Below are 22,341 nucleotides of genomic sequence, written 5' to 3'. Positions count from 1 at the left end.
ACATGTGCAGTCCTCATGCCTCCTTGCAGCATGCCTAAGGCACGTTCACACAGATCAGATGAGCAGGGTCCCTGGGCATCTTTCTTTTGGTGTTTTTCAGAGTCAGTAGAAAGGCTTCTTTAGTGTCCTAAGTTTTCATAACTGTGACCTTAATTGCCTACCGTCTGTAATCTGTTAGTGTCTTAACAACCGTTCCACAGGTACATGTTCATTAATTGTTTATGGTTCATTGAACAAGCATGGGAAACAGTGTTTAAACCCTTTACAATGAAGATCTGTGAAGTTATTTGGATATTTATGAATTATCTTTGAAAGACAGGGTCCTGAAAAAGGGATGTTTATTTTTTTGCTGAGTTTACATGGACAGTGATTTCAAATCTTGGCTTCCCAGTGCTTAACAAGGGATATTAAAACAAAGACAATTTTCAAGCGCTAGCTTATTAGCAGCTGGCTTTAACTCATTTACATTTCTCTTTGATGATAGGACTTGGGGGCAACACTTATTCAAGTCAGTGCAGCGCTCACTCACACATGCACACCTGCGCACACACTCGCACGGACGCACACCCGCATACACACAGTGCTTAAACAGAGTGACTCTCATACTGTCAAACATAGTGACTCTCAAGTCCTTGTCATTAGATACCCCCCATTCTACAAGATGACCGGAGAGACATATTCCATGAACTTCTGTTTTCATGTTAGCACATATCACAAACTGTTTTTGGAATAAAACAGTTGATGCATGAAGTTTACAGGTCAGATTACTGCTGGAATCATACAGTGAAATGCAACAGGATGATACAAATGGGCACACAGACTTCTATTGACATAAATCCAAATAGGCATTAGCACCCACCTACGCAGGGCTGCTTACTGCTTCCATCACTAGTGTTATCTGGATGCAGCTGCAGGCATAGGGTAATTATTCAGGCTTTCAGTCTGCCTGTGAACACCTCACACATCACATCCCCAGCCAGCTGGCCAGAGGAGGAGAAGTGATGGTTACAGAAGCAAAGTGAGGAGCAATCGATTGAGCTCCTGCCATAATTGGCCAGCTGTGACCCAGTTGCTGTGCCTTAACGATCAGGCAAAGGTCAGGGCCCAGATTCACAAAACCTTCTTAACTGCAATATTTTCTTAACTATAGACTTAGAAAGTTGAGCAAAGTTCCTATTCTTCAAAAAGGTTATTGGAAATGTTCTTGCGTTATTTCTTATGTTTCTCCTTAAGCAAAAAGTTAAGAAGAAATTCGATTCTTGAAAAGAAAGCTCTTGGATTTGCTCTTGGAAATGTTTTTAATTCCAAGATAGCTAAACCCTTGTCATAAACTCAGGGCAGTGAGAAAATAAGCTAATGAAAGCAATTGTTTAATTCACTCACAAACTTCATCTGAAAGATTCAGTATTAATATTTGAAAATCAAGAGCATGTTTTAGAATTGTAATCTCAGAATGAAATATGCTAACATGATTGCCATTGCTAGCTAGATAGCTAGCTAAATTGGTTGCCAAGCGAGAATCATCTTAAGAAGATATTTAAGAAGTTTGTAAGAAGATATTTGAGAGGTTCGTAAGAAAATCATGAAATCTTAAGATATTGTGGAGGAATTGCACTTACAAACAATCTTATGAACTGCTTATTTTTTTTCTTAAGAAGCTTCTTAAGTTTTAGCCTAAGAAGTGTTTTGTGAATCTGGGCCCTGTCTTTGTGACCACACATCCAAGCTAAGAGCAAGAGCTAATGCTTATAATTCATAATCAAGAACAGACAGCCCTCCTATTAGACACACTCTGAGATAGAGAGAAAGGGAGGGGGAGAGAAAAGGAGAAGACAGAAAAGAGACACACAGAAGAAGATGAATAGTGAAGGTGATGAAATGTGCATGTGGGGGAGATAAGATGGTAATGAAAAATAGGAAAGATTGGAGAACACTCATTATGTTTCCGTCAGACCCCTCTCCTTTCCCCCTTCCCCCCAAGCTTCACCCATGTCAGCTCCTTTACTATATCACTCAAACAACGCCTGTATAAAATACCAACCCTCACCACCCAATTACAGCCATTCATTTGGGACGACAACCCCTCCCAGGGACCAGCGAGCCTAATTACTGACTGACAGAGGGTCACTCCATCGCTCCTGTTACTGTTAGGGGGAACTGGGTCACCAGCTCAGCCTGGTAAATGGGTCTTGACATCCAATTTGGGCTAGTGTGCTTTGCATAGGGAAAGAGAAAGCTACCTAGGTCTAGACTTGGCTCAGAGGGAAACCAGACAGACCTATTTAGGGAGAGGTAAATGCTCTACTGCCTAGATGAAGCACTGCCTATTTTATCAGCGTGAGAGGAATATTTGCTCCCTGTCAACACATCAACAACTCTACCAAAATGAGCCGCAGAGTTGAATTAATTCACGGGAATGGAAGACGGACTCTATTCCTTTGAACGTCAGAAGAATGGCATACACAAACTGAGCTGCAGGATGTCTCCTCTGTGTTGTTAGGAAAGCGCTCTCTCTCTCCCTGCTCCCTTTAAGCTCATTTACTCAATGCTCATGTAACAGACAATTGAAGCACCTTCAAACCACAAATGCAAACAGCACAATGCTTAAGCATTCAAAATGCCACATGGAATTGCAGGGATGTTTCTAGAGGCAACTTGGCACAGCAGTCTCATATTAAAAAATCGTATAGTTTAGAATTAATTAGCACAACTTGGCTCCAGGCCATCCCTGGGAAATGATCTATGGAGAGAGGGGGATGGGAGGAATGGGAGAGAGAGGGATGGAAGGAATGGGGGGAAATGGAGCTATTTTACAATGGTGGGATAAGGGAGGGTAGAAGAGTGACAATTTAGCTTCTCCCTCCCTCCCTCATTCTCTCCCCCTCTCTCCCTTGGGGTGGGGGGGGGGCATTGTCCCATCCCCTCTCTCCCCCTCTCCAAGTCCAATGACAGAGTAATAAGCCTGAGTACAATCAGGAGATAAAATCAGCAAGCTATGACTCAGCTAAATCTGTGACAGGTTCCTGCTAAGTCCTCTGTATGACAAACGTAAATACAGAACTAGTCTAGTAGCACCATCTACATCAACAATATCCAGTGGTATCAAGAAATTGGGATAAAATATATATTTTTAAGTGAAGGAGTGTTACGTCCTGACCAGTATAAGGGGTTATTTGTTATTGTAGTTTGGTCAAGATGTGGCAGTGGGTGTTTGTTTAGAGTGTTTCGGGGTTTGTTGGGCTATGGTCATATTTTAAGAGGGGTGTTTGTTTAGTGTTTCGGGGTTTGTTGGGCTATGTTCTTTGTTAGTCTATTTCTATGTTAGTTCTAGTATATCTATTTCTATGTGGTGTTTGTTGGGTTGACCTTCAATTGGAAGCAGCTGCTCCTAGTTGCTTCTAATTGAAGGTCCTATTTAAGAGGGGTGTTTATCTATGGGATTTTGTGGGTAGTTGTTTCTTGTTTAGCTGTGTGCCTGACAAGACTGTTATCGTCGTTATTTTTGTATACGTGTGTTATGTTTTGGTTTCCCTTCTTTCTGCCGAATAAAAGAAGATGAGTACACACATTCCCGCTGCATTTAGGTCTAATCCCTACGACACCCGTGACAGAACTACCCACCACAAACGGACCAAGCAGCGGAGGAAGGAGCAGCAGCAGAGCTCTGTGGAGTCATGGACATGGGAAGAGATTCTGGATGGGGCAGGACCTTGGCACCAGGCTGGGGAGTATCGGCGCCCTAAGGAGGAGCTGAAGGCAGCCAAGGTGGAGCGGCGCTATTATGAGGCATTATACGTACCGAGAGGCAAGTGCGAGAGGCAGCCCCCAAAATTTTTTGGGGGGGGCACACGGGTAGTTTGGCTGGGCCGAGGGTGAGCGCTAAGCCAACTCCCCATGCTTATTATGGGGAGCGTATGGAGTGGAGAGCACCGGTGTATACGGAAGTGCGACACGATCTCGCCCATGCGCACGCACAGTCCGGCGCGAGCGATCCCAGCCCCTCGCAAGTGCCGTGCTAGAGTGGGCATCCAGCCTGGAAGGAGGATGCCTGTGCAGCACATCTGGCCACCAGTGCGCCTCCTAGGCCCAGGCTACCCTACGCCTGCTCTACGCACGGCAGCCATCAGGCCTCTGCACAGCCCAGTTCGCCCTGTGCCAGCACTCCGCTCGTGCAGGGCTACTATTACCATCCAGCCAGGACGGGTTGTGCAGGAGGTGCGCTCCAGACCTCCAGTGCCTACTCATGGCCCGGTGTATCCAGTACCTGCTCCTCGCACTAGCCCTGAGGTGCGTGTCTCTAGTCTGGCGCCTCCAAAGCCAGCGCCACGCACCAGGCCTCCAGTGCGTCAGCCCAGTCTAGTACGTCCTGTTCCCACTCCTCGCACTAGCCTTGGGGTGCATGTCTCCAGTCTGGTATCTCCACTACCAGCCCCACGCACCAGGCCTCCAGTGCGTCAGCCCAGTCCAGCTCGTCCTGCTCTTGCTCCTCGCACTAGCCCTGAGGTGCGTGTCCCTAGTCTGGCACTTCCTAAGCCAGCCCCATGCATCAGACCTTCAGTGCGCAGTCCCCGTCCAGAGCTTCCGGCAACAGTGCCCTGTTCAGAGTGTCCGGCGACAGTGCCCTGTTCAGAGTGTCCGGCGACAGTGCCTCGTCCAGAGTGTCCGGCGACAGTGCCTCGTCCAGAGTGTCCGGCGACAGTGCCTCGTCCAGAGTGTCCGGCGACAGTGCCTCGTCCAGAGTGTCCGGCGACAGTGCCTCGTCCAGAGTGTCCGGCGACAGTGCCTCGTCCAGAGTGTCCGGCGACAGTGCCTCGTCCAGAGTGTCCGGCGACAGTGCCTCGTCCAGAGTGTCCGGCGACAGTGCCTCGTCCAGAGTGTCCGGCGACAGTGCCTCGTCCAGAGTGTCCGGCGACAGTGCCCCGTCCAGAGCTTCCGGCGACAGTGCCCCGTAGAGAGACGGCCCACAGTCCGGAGCCAGCAGAGACGGCCCACAGTCCGGAGCCGAGAGAGACGGCCCACAGTCCGGAGCAGAGAGAGACGGCCCACAGTCCGGAGCAGAGAGAGACGGCCCACAGTCCAGAGCAGAGAGAGACGGCCCACAGTCCGGAACCGAGAGAGACGGCCCACAGTCCGGAACCCGAGAGAGATGGCCCACAGTCCGGAACCGAGAGAGACAACCCACAGTCCGGAACCGAGAGAGTCGCCCTGCAGTCCGGAATCGGCGCAGCCAGAGTCGCCCTACAGTCCGGAGCTCCCAGAGTCGCCCTTCAGCCCGAGGTCTCCAGCGACGTGCATCAGCCCAAGGTCTCCAGCGACGCACATCAGCCCGAGGTCTTCAGCGATGCGCCATAGCCCAGAGACTTCGGGAGGGGTAAAATTTAATAAGTATTTAGCGGGGGTGGACAAGAACACCCACCCTCCCTTCCCTCCCTTTAGTTTGGAATTATTTTTGTTTTGGGTTCATTTTGGGGTTTTTGTTTAAGGTGCATCCGGGGTCTGCACCTTTGGGGGGGGTACTGTCACGTCCTGACCAGTATAAGGGGTTATTTGTTATTGTAGTTTGGTCAGGACGTGGCAGGGGGTGTTTGTTTAGAGTGTTTCGGGGTTTGTTGGGATATGTTCATATTTTAAGAGGGGTGTTTGTTTAGAGTGTTTCGGGGTTTGTTGGGCTATGTTCTTTGTTAGTCTATTTCTATGTTAGTTCTAGTATATCTATTTCTATGTGATGTTTGTTGGGTTGACCTTCAATTGGAAGCAGCTGCTCCTAGTTGCTTCTAATTGAAGGTCCTATTTAAGAGGGGTGTTTTTCTATGGGATTTTGTGGGTAGTTGTTTCTTGTTTAGCTGTGAGCCTGACAAGACTGTTATCGTCATTATTTTTGTATACGTGTGTTTTGTTTTGGTTTCCCTTCTTTCTGCCGAATAAAAGAAGGTGAGTATATACATTCCCGCTGCATTTTGGTCTAATCCCTATGACACCCGTGACAAGGAGAGGAAAAACTAAATTGCTGAGTTTCATGACAGTGGTTATGACTAATGATAATAAATTATGTATCAAGGACCTTTTATGGACGTTATGACTGAGGCCTGTTCAGTGTAATGGGCACACATCATCAGAGGGAGGCATCTGTGCTGTATGATGTTATGAAAAAGACCCCAGCACAGTGAGCCTACAGTAGGTAGCTAGCTATTTCTGCAAATTAATTCATATGATACTGTACATTAGACCCACCTACAATACATGTTACAACATTAAGCCTAAAGAGTGTCATTATCAATATGAGTTTACAAAAAATCATCATAGGAAAATGACCCATAATTCACTGAGGTACATAGTCTTATAGAGGGATCTAAGCGAGGCTGTTACGCAATGGAGATACCATATATCAAGTTGGGAATGTAATCTTAACAAATTCAGCCATTGCCAGTTGGCTTCCCCCTGAGCGCAGCCTGAAGGACAGACTCGATGAAGCAGAGCATCAATTCAGCCACTATTGAGACACAGCACAGGAAAAATGACAGTCAAGTGAGTTTTAAATTAGATTTATTTTAAAGTGTTAATACACTTCACCCCACAAAAACCCCATACAGATGACAGAAGTTGCACACACAACTAATGACACATTGGCTTGTTTTCGATTTATGGGGGAAACAAATCTTCGTATTATTTTTTATTTTATAGTACTTTTTTGGGGGCGGAGGGGGTAGATCAGCTTTAATATTTCAGATTGTGGGTACTATCAATTTAATCGTTTGCATCATTTCTAATCCCAATATATATATATTTTTTAAAATTATTTATACTTTTTTTCCCCAACCCTACCAACCCCTACCCTGATTGGAGTAAACTAACAGACAACAATACTTTTACTGCTACTGACAGCTATTTTCACTCACATTTAAGGTACATAAATACATATATATTCCTAATTTCCTTTTTTTCAAGTTCTGGATTTTCACCCACTGCGGCCAGTCCACCAATCATTGTGATCTTAACTCCAACCCTCCGATGTCCACAGATGAACCCATCTGTCCCAGTATATTGCAATTTTGCTATTTCCTTTTGCAATACATCCCTCCATTTCACTGTGATGTCTTACGATGGTCCTGAACCTCCCTATTTGTTTGTTTTTTTACAGATATTGCCCTGAAAATAAATACTTTAACCAAGAGTATAATGATATTTCCCATTGACTGATCGTGTTTTTTCAGATCCCCTAAGGAATACAGTTTGCAGACCCTGATATTACGGCATAACAACCATTCCTGGACCTGACTCCAAAAGCGAGCTACCGATGGACAGTACCAGAAAATATGCTCTGTTTCCTCATGGTTCAATGCCCCATATATTGAGCATTCTTTTTGGAGCAAGTATTTGATATAATAGCTTAAATTGAAACGAACAGATTTATGAATCAATTGTTGTTTTATATATCAGTTCATAGACCCGATGCCAACTTGAATTTTATACGACATTGGTATAAAACATTTTAAGTGAAACTGATACATTTTTCGATTTATACTAATCATTTTAAGCCTTTAATGACTTTTAATGGGTGGCAGAAAAACAAATTCTTTAATTTCTTCTTGAAGTAATTGTCTCTTCCAATTTTGTGGAAGAGCCGTGATGAGCTGGTTAGAATTTTGTCTTATACCTTCATACACTGTTGTTAGTTGCTTGTGTGACATAATTTTACCGTCCTTGTTTACACTGTTCTTCATAAATATTATAAATAAAGGGAACACTTAAACAACACATCATAGATCTGAATGATAGAAATATTCTTATTAAATACTTTTTTCTATACATAGTTGAATGTGCTGACAACAAAATCACACAAAAATAATCAATGGTAATCCAATTTATCAACCCATGGAGTTCTGGATTTGGAGTCACACTCAAAATTAAAGTGGAAAACCACACTACAGGCTGATCCAACTTTGATGTAATGTCCTTAAAACAAGTCAAAATGAGGCTCAGTAGTGTGTGTGGCCTCCACGTGCCTGTATGACCTCCCTACAATGCCTGGGCATGCTCCTGATGAGGTGGCGGATGGTCTCCTGAGGGATCTCCTCCCGGACCTGGACTAAAGCATCCACCAACTCCTGGACAGTCTGTGGTGCAACGTGGCGTTGGTGGATGGAGCGAGACATGATGTCCCAGATGTGCTCAATTGGATTCAGGTCTGGGGAATGGGCGGGCCAGTCCATAGCATCAATGCCTTCCTCTTGCAGGAACTGCTGACACACTCCAGCCACATGAGGTCTAGCATTGTCTTGCATTAGGAGGAACCCAGGGCCAACCGCACCAGCATATGGTCTCACAAGGGGTCTGAGGATCTCATCTCGGTACCTAATGGCTGTCAGGCTACCTCTGGCTAGCACATGGAGGGCTGTGCGGCCCCCCAAAGAAATGCCACCCCACACCATGACTGACCCACCACCAAACCGGTCATGCTGGAGGATGTTGCAGGCAGCAGAACGTTCTCCACGTCTGTCACGTGCTCAGTGTGAACCTGCTTTCATCTGTGAAGAGCACAGGGCGCCAGTGGCGAATTTGCCAATCTTGGTGTTCTCTGGCAAATGCCAAACGTCCTGCACGGTGTTGGGCTGTAAGCACAACCCCCACCTGTGGATGTCGGGCCCTCATACCACCCTCATGGAGTCTGTTTCTGACCGTTTGAGCAGACACATGCACATTTGTGGCCTGCTGGAGGTCATTTTGCAGGGCTCTGGCAGTGCTTCTCCTGCTCCTCCTTGCACAAAGGCAGAGGTAGCGGTCCTGCTGCTGGGTTGTTGCCCTCCTACGGCCTCCTCCATGTCTCCTGATGTACTGGCCTGTCTCCTGGTAGCACCTCCATGCCCTGGACACTACGCTGACAGACACAGCAAACCTTCTTGCCACAGCTCGCATTGATGTGCCATCCTGGATGAGTTGCACTACGTGAGCCACTTGTGTGGGTTGTAGACTCCGTCTTATGCTACCACTAGAGTGAAAGCACCGCCAGCATTCAAAAGTGACCAAAATATCAGCCAGGAACTGAGCATAGGAACTGAGAAGTGGTCTGTGGTCTGTGGTCCCCACCTGCAGAACCACACCTTTATTGGGGGTGTCTTGCTTATTGCCTATAATTTCCACCTGTTGTCTATTCCATTTGCACAACAGCATGTGAAATGTATTGTCAATCAGTGTTGCTTCCTAAGTGGACAGTTTGATTTCACAGAAGTGTGATTGACTTGGAGTTACTTTGTGTTGTTTAAGTGTTCCCTTTATTTTTTTGAGCAGTGTACAATACCATTCAAAAGTTCGGGGTCATTTAAAAATGTCCTTGTTTTTGAAAAAAATATCTACATTTTTGGTCATTAAAATAACATGAAATTGATCAGAAATACAGTGTAGGCATTGTTAATGTTGTAAATGACCATTGTACCTAGAAACGACAGTTTTTTATGGAATATCTACATAGGCGAACAGAGGCCCATTATCAGCAACCATCACTCCTGTGTTCCAAAGGCATGTTGTGTTAGCTACTCCAAGTTTATCATTTTAAAAGGCTAATTGATCATTAGAAAACCATTTTGCAATTATGTTAGCACAGCTGAAAACTGTTGTTCTGATTTTCACCAAAGCCCCATATACTACCCACCACTGCGACCTGTACGCTCTCGTTGGCTGGCCCTCACTTCATACTCATCGCCAAACCCACTGGCTCCAGGTCATCTACAAGACCCTGCTAGGTAAAGTCCCCCCTTATCTCAGCTCGCTGGTCACCATAGCAGCACCCACCTGTAGCACGCGCTCCAGCAGGTATATCTCACTGGTCACCCCCAAAGCCAATTCCTCCTTCGGCCACCTCTCCTTCCAGTTCTCTGCTGCCAATGACTGGAACGAACTACAAAAATCTCTGAAACTGGAAACACTTATCTCCCTCACTAGCTTTAAGCACCAGCTGTCAGAGCAGCTCACAGATTACTGCACCTGTACATAGCCCATCTATAATTTAGCCCAAACAACTACCTCTTTCCCTACTGTATTTATTTATTTATTTAGCTCCTTTGCACCCCATTATTTCTATTTCTACATTGCACTTTCTTCCACTGCAAATCTACCATTCCAGTGTTTTACTTGCTATATTGTATGCACTTCGCCACGATGGCCTTTTTTGCCTTTACCTCCCTTATCACACCTCATTTGCTTACATTGTATATAGACTTATTTTTCTACTGTGTTATTGACTGTATGTTTGTTTTACTCCATGTGTAACTCTGTGTTGTTGTATGTGTCAAACTGCTTTGCTTTATCTTGGCCAGGTCGCAATTGTAAATGAGAACTTGTTCTCAACTAGTCTACCTGGTTAAATAAAGGTAAAAAAAATAAAAAATAAATATATATATATATTGTTTCTATCAATAGATTAGAGTTTAGCCATATTATTAGCTGTAATATTAGATATGCCTTTTCTGGAGGATGAAATTGAAATTGTACCCAACTCTGTATGACTTATTATTAAAAGGACGATACTTTAAACAGGGATCCATTGTCAATCCACCTAAAAATTAAAGTTTTCATCTGCAAAAAGGCAAAGAGCCCAATCTTAAACAATGGATGGGCCTCTCTTAGTCGAAAACCAGTTTGGATTTAGATACATTGTTGGTACAATGGAGGCTTTATGAGAGAGATTTAAAGCCTTAATATCAAAACTCCTTTTCATTATGTAAATATGCTCGTTTAACTTAATCTGGTTTGCCATTCCAAGTAAAGTGAAATAGTTTTGTTCTCGCATGGTTTGAAAAGGACTCTCCTGGAGTCATTAGAGCCATGAAGAAATATGTAAACTGTGATAGCACTAGAGAATTAATCAGGGTAATCTTCCAGTAAATGGATAGGTGTTTCCCTCACCACGGTTTCAAGATTCTATCTATTTTGCTAAGTTTTCTATCAAAATGTATTGTTGCAACTTCGCTCAACTTTTCCAGGATATGTACACCAAGCATATCGACTTTACCATCCACCAATTTAATTGTAATTTTTTATTTCACCTTTATTTAACCAGGTAGGCTAGTTGAGAACAAGTTCTCATTTACAACTGCGACCTGGCCAAGATAAAGCAAAGCAGTGTGAGACAGACAACAACACAGAGTTACACATGGAATAAAAAATAAATAAGCCAATAACACAATAAACAAGTCAATGACACAGTAGAAAAAAAGTCTATATACAGCGGGGGGAAAAAGTATTTGATCCCCTGCTGATTTTGTACGTTTGCCCACTTACAAAGAAATGATCAGTCTATCATTTTAGTAGTAGGTTTATTTGAACAGTGAGAGACAGAATAACAACAAAAAGATCCAGAAAAACGCATGTCAAAAATGTTATAAAATGATTTACATTTTAATGAGGGAAATAAGTATTTGACCCCTCTGCAAAACATGGTTTAGTACTTGGTGGCAAAACCCTTGTTGGCAATCACAGAGGTCAGATGTTTCTTGTAGTTGGCCATCAGGTTTGCACACATCTCAGGAGGGATTTTGTCCCACTCCTCTTTGCAGATCTTCTCCAAGTCATTAAGGTTTCGAGGCTGACATTTGGCAACTCGAACCTTCAGTTCCCTCCACAGATTTTCTATGGGATTAAGGTCTGGAGACTCGCTAGGCCACTCTAGGACCTTAATGTGCTTCTTCTTGAGCCACTCCTTTGTTGCCTTGGCCGTGTGTTTTGGGTCATTGTAATGCTGGAATACCCATCCACGACCCATTTTCAATGCCCTGGCTGAGGGAAGGAGGTTCTCACCCAAGATTTGACGGTACATGGCCCCATCCATCCGCCCTTTGATGCGGTGAAGTTGTCCTGTCCCCTTAGCAGAAAAACGCCCCCAAAGCATAATGTTTCCACCTCCATGTTTGACGGTGGAGATGGTGTTCTTGGGGTCATAGGCAGCATTCCTCCTCCTCCAAACACAGCGAGTTGAGTTGATGTCAAAGAGCTCCATTTTGGTCTCATCTGACCACAACACTTTCACCAGTTGTCCTCTGAGTCATTCAGATGTTCATTGGCAGACTTCAGACGGGCCTGTATATGTATTCTTGAGCAGGGGGAGCTTGCGGGCGCTGCAGGATTTCAGTTCTTCACGGCGTAGTGTGTTACCAATTGTTTTCTTTGTGACTATGGTCCCAGCTGCCTTGAGATCATTGACAAGATCCTCCCGTGTAGTTCTGGGCTGATTCCTCACCGTTCTCATGATCATTGCAACTCCACGAGGTGAGATCTTGCATGGAGCCCCAGGTCGAGGGATATTGACAGTTCTTTTGTGTTTCTTCCATTTGCGAATAATCGCACCAAATGTTGTCACCTTCTCACCAAGCTGCTTGGCGATGGTCTTGTAGCCCATTCCAGCCTTGTGTAGGTCTACAATCTTGTCCCTGACATCCTTGGAGAGCTCTTTGGTCTTGGCCATGGTGGAGAGTTTGGAATCTGATTGATTGATTGCTTCTGTGGACAGGTGTCTTTTATACAAGTAACAAACTGAGATTAGGAGCACTCCCTTTAAGAGTGTGCTCCTAATCTCAGCTCGTTACCTGTATAAAAGACACCTGGGAGCCAGAAATCTTTCTGATTGAGAGGGGGTCAAATACTTATTTCCCTCATTAAAATGCAAATCAATTTATAACATTTCTGGCATGCGTTTTTCTGGATATTTTTGTTGTTATTCTGTCTCTCACTGTTCAAATAAACCTACCATTAAAATTATAGACTGGTCCTTTCTTTGTCAGTGGGCAAACGTACAAAATCAGCAGGGGATCAAATACTTTTTTCCCTCTCTGTAGAGATGTCATCCCTGTGACTGACAACCCCCCCCCTACACATGGATCCTAGGGCCCTTAAGAGGTTGGGACACTTGAGAAGAGCACAAAGTGCCACTTACAGTACAAAACCAGTTTAGTAGCCATAAGCATGTCCAACCCTTTCGCCTCGGTTATACTATCTCTAATTATATAATTTTTATACGCATACATTAATTCCTATCCATAATTGAAAAATAATAATGTAGGCACTTCCTACAAAGGATTGTTATCTTTATCAAGGACAAGCAGTAGAAAATCAACATTTAGGCATGCAGATATTATTTATTTTATATAACAGCTTGTGATTCCATCCTTTATGGTCCCTAACATCATTACCCTATAGAAACGGCTGTTTGATGGATACAAGCACACGCCCCATCCACATCTACACCTCTCCCCTTCCACCAATACTCCCACCTACACACTCACACAGGCCCTCACGCACACACATACACAAACAGTTGTTCCATCCCCAGAGCCTAGCTCAAGAGTAGACATGCTATGTGAATGCATATACCATTGTAGTTGTTTGAGAGGCTTAACAAAATTGAGCAGGGATGGGAAGATTTGATAAGCCAATGTATATTCCTGGCTGATGGAGCTTGGATACCCCCCTTCCCCCAACACACACTCATGCTGGTCCCCTGTGGAGACCCTTTTACCGCGGCACCCCCTGTGCAGTCAGACCATTATGATGCTGTGCCGCCAAGGCCACAGTATTCTGCCCCCTCCCTGATTGTCAGAGTGTGATCATCCCCCAAAGGGTTACTGCAGCCAGTGTTGCCAGCACTGCCACTACCTTGGTGGGGTACTCCACCAAAATCCCCACCGGCTATCATTTATGTCTTAGATAATAGGGTTGTTGGCTGTTAGTGAGACTGTACAGTGAAGACACATTCTACCTGTAATGAGGTAAAGGTTAACCCTTTACCAGAACACTCTATCACAAGGCTGACATATAGCTTACTGCAGCATTTACCTACATGAAGGTATTCAAGACAATGCAAATAAATAACATTTACCTGGGGATACGCACTGCTTGTCATTGGACGATTCGATGCCTGCTCCAATCAGGTTCATTATCTTGTCAATCTGAGGAGGAGGAGCAGAACAAACCAGATATGGTTACCCCAAGATTCAACAATAGCAGTATTAAACGTATTCATCCTTTCCATAACACAAGTAAACGTAATATAGTATATTTTCAGAGTCTGTAACCTTACCCTTTACTGCTAACATTTCTTAAGACAGGCTAAATCATTGATTAATAAGCTTCAACATTTGCTCATACATCTTGTGTCTGTATGTTTACAGACAGTATAATGTTGATTGAACATGGAGGCTGACTGAGGAGGAGGGCTGAAAATGGAGGAGGGTTGTTTAAGAGTAACATGCTGACCACACCGCTCGTGTCTCATGTGCGAGCGTTGGAAAATAAATGTACACAAACATGTTATTCAATCATTGCTCCCACACTGCTTGCGCGCATCAACAAGTGTCTACGTAGCCAGGCGCTAAAATAGAACTTGTTTCTATTTGTGGCACTTGACGTGCTGCAAGTCCCGCCTCACCCATCTCCTCATTGGTTTTTATGAGCATATTCCCACATGGGTGATTGAAAAATGAACTGAGGTCCACACTCCAGTCCAGTTGGTGGTGGTAATGCACTTTAAAGTTGGTTGCCAACTGCCATACAAAGTCCAATGAAGAAGAAGAATCCTAAAGGAGAGATTACTAGAAACAAACTCGGTTTACTTTTTTATCTGTGGATTAATTGTCAGGGTAGAGGACCTTGTGCATTTCAGGTAAAATAACAACCCAATGTTTATATCCCAGGACAAATTAGCTAGCAACAGCAAGTAGCTAGTTAAATTGCCATAAATGTTTAATGCTTTTCAACCTGCCACCAAATTAATATAGTTGGTTCAGAGTTCATTTTGATATTCCAACCTGCGTGTCCTGATTGCATCTGGTGTGGGTGGACAAAACCAACATGCGCGCGATGTTGCACACGGACGCACGTGCGCAAGCGGTCTGGTCAGCATTTACACAAAAATGTTGGTAGGGTTTCAATGGTCATTCACACTCCCTCCACCACTCAGCAAAAACACAGCAGGGTAATAGGGTCACTCACAATTTAAAGCGTTTGAACCTTGTGTGCACGAAGCCCAGGGGAAAGTGGCAGGCCAAATAGCGTAAGATCTCTGCAAAATTACCTTTATGAGATTAAATAAGGCTCTCTGCCCCATCTCTGAACAGAAAGGGAAAACATGCAGTATACAGAGAGAAACAACAAGCCTGCCTGGAGGTTAACACAGAACAATACAGCACATCATGGACCTAAAACCTCTTCTCTCTTGGAAAAGAATGGATCAAAATGTATCTTATAAAAGCAAAGTCAAGAAGAATATTGCAGTAATATTGTACAATTCAGCCTTGTATTTTTGTGTGAGAATTGGTGTGACAATCTCCAGCACCCTTTCCTCTTGACAGACTGGGATTATGGGAAGAGAGCTTCTCAGAGCCATGGAGGGAGCTAACTGTACACTAACTGTTCAAGTGGTAGCTAATGGCATAATACAGTTCTATCCTGTGATTAAATCTGTATTTTCTACAACTATAAGAGGATGAAAATCTGAATTTGCTTTCACTAATTACACTGAAGACAAAGAAAGGGCTATTTGATGCAATATTTAGTATTTGAGAAGTCCTATGCACTTTGCTAGTGGCATCAACACTCAGGAAAAGCCTTGATTCATTTAGAAGTCAGACACGTGGGAAGCATGGCAGCTCCCTCCAGCGATACAGACCTCCCATATTCCACTTTGAATTAACCCAGTTACATTCTATATCACACACTTACCAGCACCACATTGCCCATAGTGCACCTTATCTCGGCCCAAAAGCTGCTTTTTGAGGAATTCCATCTCATTACAATTAAAGAGGTAGATTATTTCAGCCTGAGAGTAATACAATGAAGGCTACATAACTGTCCCACATCATCACACTTTCCAGATGTACAGGACATCAGTTGAGAACAAATCGGTGGAAAATGTGTACAAAAAACTAGTCAGTGTAACCATCATAATGCATCACATAATAGATGATTTTTCAAACTGAATTGTGAATTGTCTTACAGTAGAATGCACATATGCACTATTTTCCAGTAAGCTCTTGAGTGGCAAGCCTTTGATTAGTACGACAGTGAGTGGGAATAATCAAGTATGGTGACCACAAAGAAATATATATTATAGCACAGTTATGAAGTCAAGGGCCTGTTGATGGACTCTGTTAAATCAATTGTTCTCTTCTTAAAAGTGATCAGACTGTATTCAGATGGGATCTATATGCTAATCCTCTTACTGGGCACATCAATCTCTGCTGCTGATGCCATGCTGCTGTCACACTGTTCTGTTACCCACATCAAGGACCCAGGGAGAAGACCTGTTGGGAAGCTTACCCTAACCAGGGCCTCTCATGGGTCTATCGCTCAGGATTAAATCTGTATAGTAATGTATAGTGTCCACATTAATGGGAATTCAACTCATTTAAGACAGTCAAGACACAGCCATTAATTTAGCTAAGTCCCCATATGAACAAAAGTTAATTAGTTAATTATACACTCATCTGTGTAGATCATGACGAATCACTGTCAGCTATAAGCTTTGAGCTGGATAGCCATTAAACTACTTTACCAATTTGCAATTAGGAGCCTGGACTGTAAATCCCTTTGCCAGATTGAATAGCAGCCGCTCTTTATGGAACTTTTCTCCTGCCTTTCTCAGTATCTAGGCACAATAACAATGTGTGGTCCATAAGTATTGCCTTTTCACTGCAGGTACACTACTGTTCAAAAGTTTGAGGTCACTTTGAAATGTCCTTGTTTTTGAAAGAAAAGCAATTTTTTGTCCATTAAAATAACATAAAATTGATCAGAAATACAGTGTAGACATTGCTAATGTTGTAAATGACTATTGTAGCTGGAAACGGCAGATTTTTTATGGAATATCTACAAAGGCGTACAGAGGCCCATTGTCAGCAACCATCACTCCTGTGTTCCTCTGTCCAGTGTCTGTGTTCTTCTGCCTATCTTAATCTTTTCTTTTTATTGGACGGTCTGAGATATGGCTTTTTCTTTGCAACTCTGCCTAGAAGGCCAGCATCCCGGAGTTGCCTCTTCACTGTTGACGTTGAGACTGGTGTTTTGCGGGTACTATTTAATGAAGCTGCCAGTTGAGGACTTGTGAGGCATCTGTTTCTCAAACTAGACACTCTAATGTACTCACTCTAATGTCCTCTTACTCAGTTGTGCATCGGAGCCTCCCAGTCCGCTTTCTATTCTGGTTAGAGACAGTTTGCACTGTTCTGTGAAGAGAGTAGTACACAGCATTGTAAGAGATCTTCAGTTTCTTGGCAATTTCTCGCATGGAATAGCCTTCATTTCTCAGATCAAGAATAGACTGACGAGTTTTAGATGAAAGTTCTTTGTTTCTGGCCATTTTGAGCCTGTAATCGAACCCACAAATGCTGATGCTCCAGATACTCAACTAGTCTAAAGAAGGCCAGTTTTATTGCTTCTTTAATCAGGACAACAGTTTTCATCTGTGCTAACATAATTGCAAAAGGGTTTTCTAATGATCAATTAGCCTTTTAAAATGAGAAACTTGGATTGCACAATGTGCCATTGGAACACAGGACTGATGGTTGTTGATAATGGGCCTCTGTACGCCTATGTAGATGTTCCATAAAAATTCAGACGTTTCCAGCAACAATATTAATTTAGAACATTAACATTGTCTACACTCTATTTCTAATCAATTTGATGTTATTTTAATGGACCATTTTTTTTGCTTTTCTTTAAAAAATAAGGACATTTCTAAGTGACCCCAAACTTTTGAACTGTAGTGTATATTACACATGAATGGTGAAGTTTAGCCATCAGGAGGTAATATGAGGCAGGGATTAAGCCAGATTGGTATGTAACAGGATCACTAATTCAGGACAGGCCACAGTACAGACTAATAGACTGATGGTGGAACCAAGAGGACACCTCAAAGACGGGAGTTTTTTTATGGATCTCATTGTCATTCCTGTTTCACCTTTGGAATATGTTCACAGCTGAACTGCCCATTGGCTCCATGCCTAGATGACGAGAGGAGAGACTTTTAATCAGATGTTCAATCAAGCATGTTTGCTCACATGCCCGACACAGCCTGCTCTCTGTCAGTCTGGCACAGTGGGATGGGGACATCAGGTGGATGTGTTTCGCTGGGTGAGCCAATGCAGACCCAATCTGTCAGGTGAGTTTGTCAAACTAGATATTATAAATAGATCTCTGCCCCAGCTAGCCACATAAATTATGAAATGACTTAAACCAGCATATGTGCTGAACATGTTAGTCTTTCCAAGCTGAAATTACTTTCAGCCAGCTTCCCAATAGACTAGAGCAATGTTAACACAATGAGGGAAATGGACGAGAGCATGCCACAACACACTTATACGCACGCACGAGCAAACACACACTACAACCAAAATCATCTCTCTGATATAAAAAGGTAATTTGAAGTACGCTCACTAATGAATGGAGATATTCAGAGTATCACTAATGAGTGGAGGTATGGAGATATGCAATCTTTAACATGTCTGGTTTGGACACTTGTGCCTTTAAAGAATTTAACAAATGTACTCAAGATGTAAAGCTGTTGATAATAGATGTCATCATACCTTTCATTAGCATACCGTGTGATGATCCCTTGCTTGCTAGAGTGCTTTCCTGCATGGAGGAAAGCTTAAATGCCCTCAATATAACCCTTACATCAAATCAAATAAATGGGACAAGCATAGGGCGGGCTAATGACAAGAAATTACAAATATACTGGTAAATGACTTCAGACAATTATGAACAGTGTGTGTGTGTGTGTGTGTGTGTGTGTGTGTGTGTGTGTGTGTGTGTGTGTGTGTGTGTGTGTGTGTGTGTGCGTGCGTGTGTGTGTGTGTAATAGACCCGGGCTCTGGACTGTCTGAGGGGGACGGGCCGTTGTTAAGCTCCTTATGAGTATGTCTGAGTAAGTATTTGTTCCTGCGTCCTATCCCCCATCCTGCTCCAAATGAATCCCTAAAATCTACACGAGAAACAGACACACGGGGGCAGCTGCAAAACAGGATGCCCTTGAGAACAGGACACCCCACCCAGCAGGGCCTGAGTAAACAGTACTGTCAGGGAGCAGAGAAGAGAGGGGAGAGCAGAGAGAGGGCCAGGGAACTAGGGAATAACAGGGGGAATGGCCAAGGGGGGAGACTGCTGAGCCAAAAGAGGCAATAACCTCTATCTAGACTAGAGTTCAGCACAATGCATCTTTAGACCAGGATGGAATCTGTATACATACAGTAAGTGCTGAGGCTGGGGCTGCGGCCTGCATTAGCCTTCCAGAGAGCAGGAGAAACAGTGTGAACAGGGGAGACATTAAACCATGCATGGGCTGACCCCTGGGAAGCAGTCTGGCTGTATCTAGAGTGACAGTGCAAGCCCAATTAGCCTTTTGTGCCAGGGCTGCTATGGGGTATTGGTGGGAGTGATCAGGCCACTCATGCGTTCAGCATTTGCCTGCAGGCATTCTGCAGTGACTGTATAGGTAAAGTCAGCGCCACTGCTGCCCCTTCCCCTCCTGCCTCTCACTCTTCTTCCTTCCTCTCTTTATCCCTCATTACAATACTCCCCCTCCTTTACCTCGAGCCCCTATAGGAGTTAAAAAGCTCTATTGGTAGCCTGTCTATGCATTAACTCTCCCAGTGTCAATCCCTGCCTCTCCTCCCACCCGAGAGCCCAGAGTATTACCTCATCCCACTCTGAGGCGAAGGAGGGTGATCTCTCCATCCGTTTTTTCCCAGAGCTGCAGTTGGTCACAGACTCACAGTGGCCATTCAGACCCCCATCCTCCTCACTCAGGGAAGATACAAACAGGTCTGAGTCTGACTTGGAGAGGCTGCGGGTCAGCTTCAGGTCCACCGGAGGCCTCAGCCTGACTGGAGGTACAGCTACAGCACCTGGTGACTCCCATGCCTTGGCCTTGGCAGTGTGGACAACCGTGGCATAGATGGGATCAGCGTCCAAGAGGGAGGCTGACATGACTGTTGAGCTGCCTGTGTGGCAGTGTTAGAATCTTAGCCTCCCTGTTCTCAGGCCTCAGGCAGCAGGTTCTCCTCCTATTCCAGCGGCCACTGGTAAGAGTAGAAAGTCCTGTAAAACACTGCAGGATCCAGGAGTCTCAGTCTGTGCCGAATTGTTGTTTTCTGGGTGAATTCTGAGAAAAAGCCAGACAGAAGGGATGATGTAAGAAACTGTGTGACAGAAAATCGCCTACTACATCCATTCCTGTTTAAAATATATAAAATCTATTCCTGTTTAAAACATGACATCTATTCCTGTTTAGGGAAAGGGAGTATGTAAAAGAGAGGCTATGTGTGTCCATGGCTCAGATACAATCATCAGGCGCCACCCACTAGTTGTATCCGGCTGCCCTCCCCTTAGTGACTGCTGCCTCAAAGAGTCTTTTTTTATGTTTTCCTTCCCCTCCCTGCATGTCTCTCTCTTGCTTTTGCTCTCTCTCTTCCTCCTTTCTTATTCTTAACTAACATAGTATTGTTCAAATGGATTTTAAACAAACATGGCTAGAGAGACTATTCCCGACAGGACATACACAGAGTTTACAAAACATTAGGAACACTTTCCTAATATTGAGTTGCACTCCCTTTTGCCCTCAGAACAGCCTCAATTCATCAGGGCATGGACTCTACAAGGTGTTGAAAGCATTCCACAGGGATGTTGGCCCATGTTGACTCCAATGCTTCCCACAGATGTGTCAAGTTGGCTGGATGTCCTTTGGGTGGTGGACCATTCCTGATACACACAGGAAACTGTTGAGCGAGAAAAAGCCTGTAGCGTTGCAGTCTTTTTGTCTTGCCCATCCACCCTCTGAATGACACACATACTGTACACAATCCACGTCTCAATTGTGTCAAGGCTTAAAAATCCTTATTTAACCTGTCTCCTCCCCTTCATCTACACTGATTAAAGTGGATTAAACAAGTGACATCAATAAGGGATCATAATGTTCACTTAGATTCACCTGGTCAATCTATGGCAGGTGTTCTTAATGTTTGTATTCTTAGTGTATGGCTGAAAGTAGCCACTAGAGTGAAAAAACAGGAGGAAAATCCCAAAACACACACACACACACACATTGGTTTTACTATCCAAGTGGGCAAGAAAACATTTATTCCCATTCAAAATCTTATTTTCCCTAACCCCTAACCATAACCCTTAACCTAACCCTAACCCTAACCCCAACCCTTAAACTAAAGCTAACCCTAACCCTAACTCCTAACCCTAAACCTAACCCCTATGCCTAAAATAGCCTTGTCAGAATCTTCCTTGTTTTACTATCCTTGTGAGGTCTTTTGGAACCCAAAATGATAGTAAAGTTAGACCACACACACATACAGAGAAAGAAAGAAAGAAAGAAAGAAAGAAAGAAAGAAAGAAAGAAAGAAAGAAAGAAAGAAAGAAAGAAAGAAAGAAAGAAAGAAAGAAAGAAAGAAAGAAAGAAAGAAAGAAAGAAAGAAAGAAAGAAAGAAAGAAAGAAAGAAAGAAAGAAAGAAAGAAAGAAAGAAAGAATAAAATGATCCCAATAAGGCACTAGAATAGAATCAGATTCCACATTTTTCAAGAATCGAGCTGCTTTTGACTGTTCTAAAATGGATGCTCTCTCTGTGCTTGTTATTCTAAAACTCATCAAACACAGCGACAGTTAGTAAGTAATTTGACAGTTAGTACTTCATTAAAAAACAGCTGCTTACAGGAACTGTAATAGCTTTCAAAAGACCATGTGAAATCCCCATTCATAAGCTTTCCCATACCTGCAAACTTTGTCTTGACTGTATCCTGAGAGGAGCTGCCGTCCCGTTCTTCGCCTGTACTCTGACTCCCTATCGGAGGACTTAGTCTGTCCTGTCCTGATCCGTGGTGGGGATCTAAGGCCTGGCCTAATTCAGACTGACAGCTGGGGTGCCTGCCTGTTCAGAGGGAGGGTTGTCTGGGAGTATTCCTCCACCACAATGTGTGCTGTTCCACTGGGTCTTGGATAAGCCCCTGCATGAATTAGTAGAGTATATTTTCTAGTCAAGATATTTGCTCCATTAGGCATTGCAATGGTTAAAATGGACAAACAGACTTGATGACTTGAGAAGAATGCTGTACAGATCCCACACACTCTCAAATACTGAGCAGTCTATTCATCAGGGGTGGATTCTGACAAAGGGCTCTCTTTTAAGGCGTGCTTAGCATTCAGCAGTGCCCGCTGTTCTGCACTGTGTACGCCTGCCCTGTAGTGCCCTCAGCCAGCCAAGTCCCTGGCCTGCCCACCTCTTCCCTTTGGGTAGGGCTGGTATGTACAGTACAGTTGAAGTCGGAAGTTTACATACACCTTAGCCAAATACAGTT

General features: G+C 43.9%; 1 protein-coding gene across 1 annotated transcript in view; it reads right to left on the bottom strand.

Annotated features, from left to right (window-relative positions):
- The window catches only part of LOC106583011 (ankyrin repeat and SAM domain-containing protein 1A), a 46,207-nt gene extending 24,156 nt beyond the window's left edge, over window positions 1-22,051 (bottom strand). The window contains exons 1-3 of the mRNA XM_014166739.2: window positions 21,759-22,051; window positions 19,678-20,143; window positions 13,865-13,934 (exon numbers count right to left, since the gene is read on the bottom strand). Coding sequence (XP_014022214.1) covers window positions 13,865-13,934; window positions 19,678-19,968 — 361 coding nt within the window. The 5' untranslated portion in view covers window positions 19,969-20,143; window positions 21,759-22,051. The remainder of the gene's footprint in view (window positions 1-13,864; window positions 13,935-19,677; window positions 20,144-21,758) is intronic.
- Window positions 22,052-22,341: the final 290 nt, after the last annotated feature.

Source organism: Salmo salar, chromosome ssa22 (genome assembly GCF_905237065.1).
Source record: "Salmo salar chromosome ssa22, Ssal_v3.1, whole genome shotgun sequence".
In the NCBI taxonomy this organism is placed as follows: domain Eukaryota; kingdom Metazoa; phylum Chordata; class Actinopteri; order Salmoniformes; family Salmonidae; genus Salmo; species Salmo salar.
This window is presented reverse-complemented; position numbering and strand designations above follow the sequence as displayed.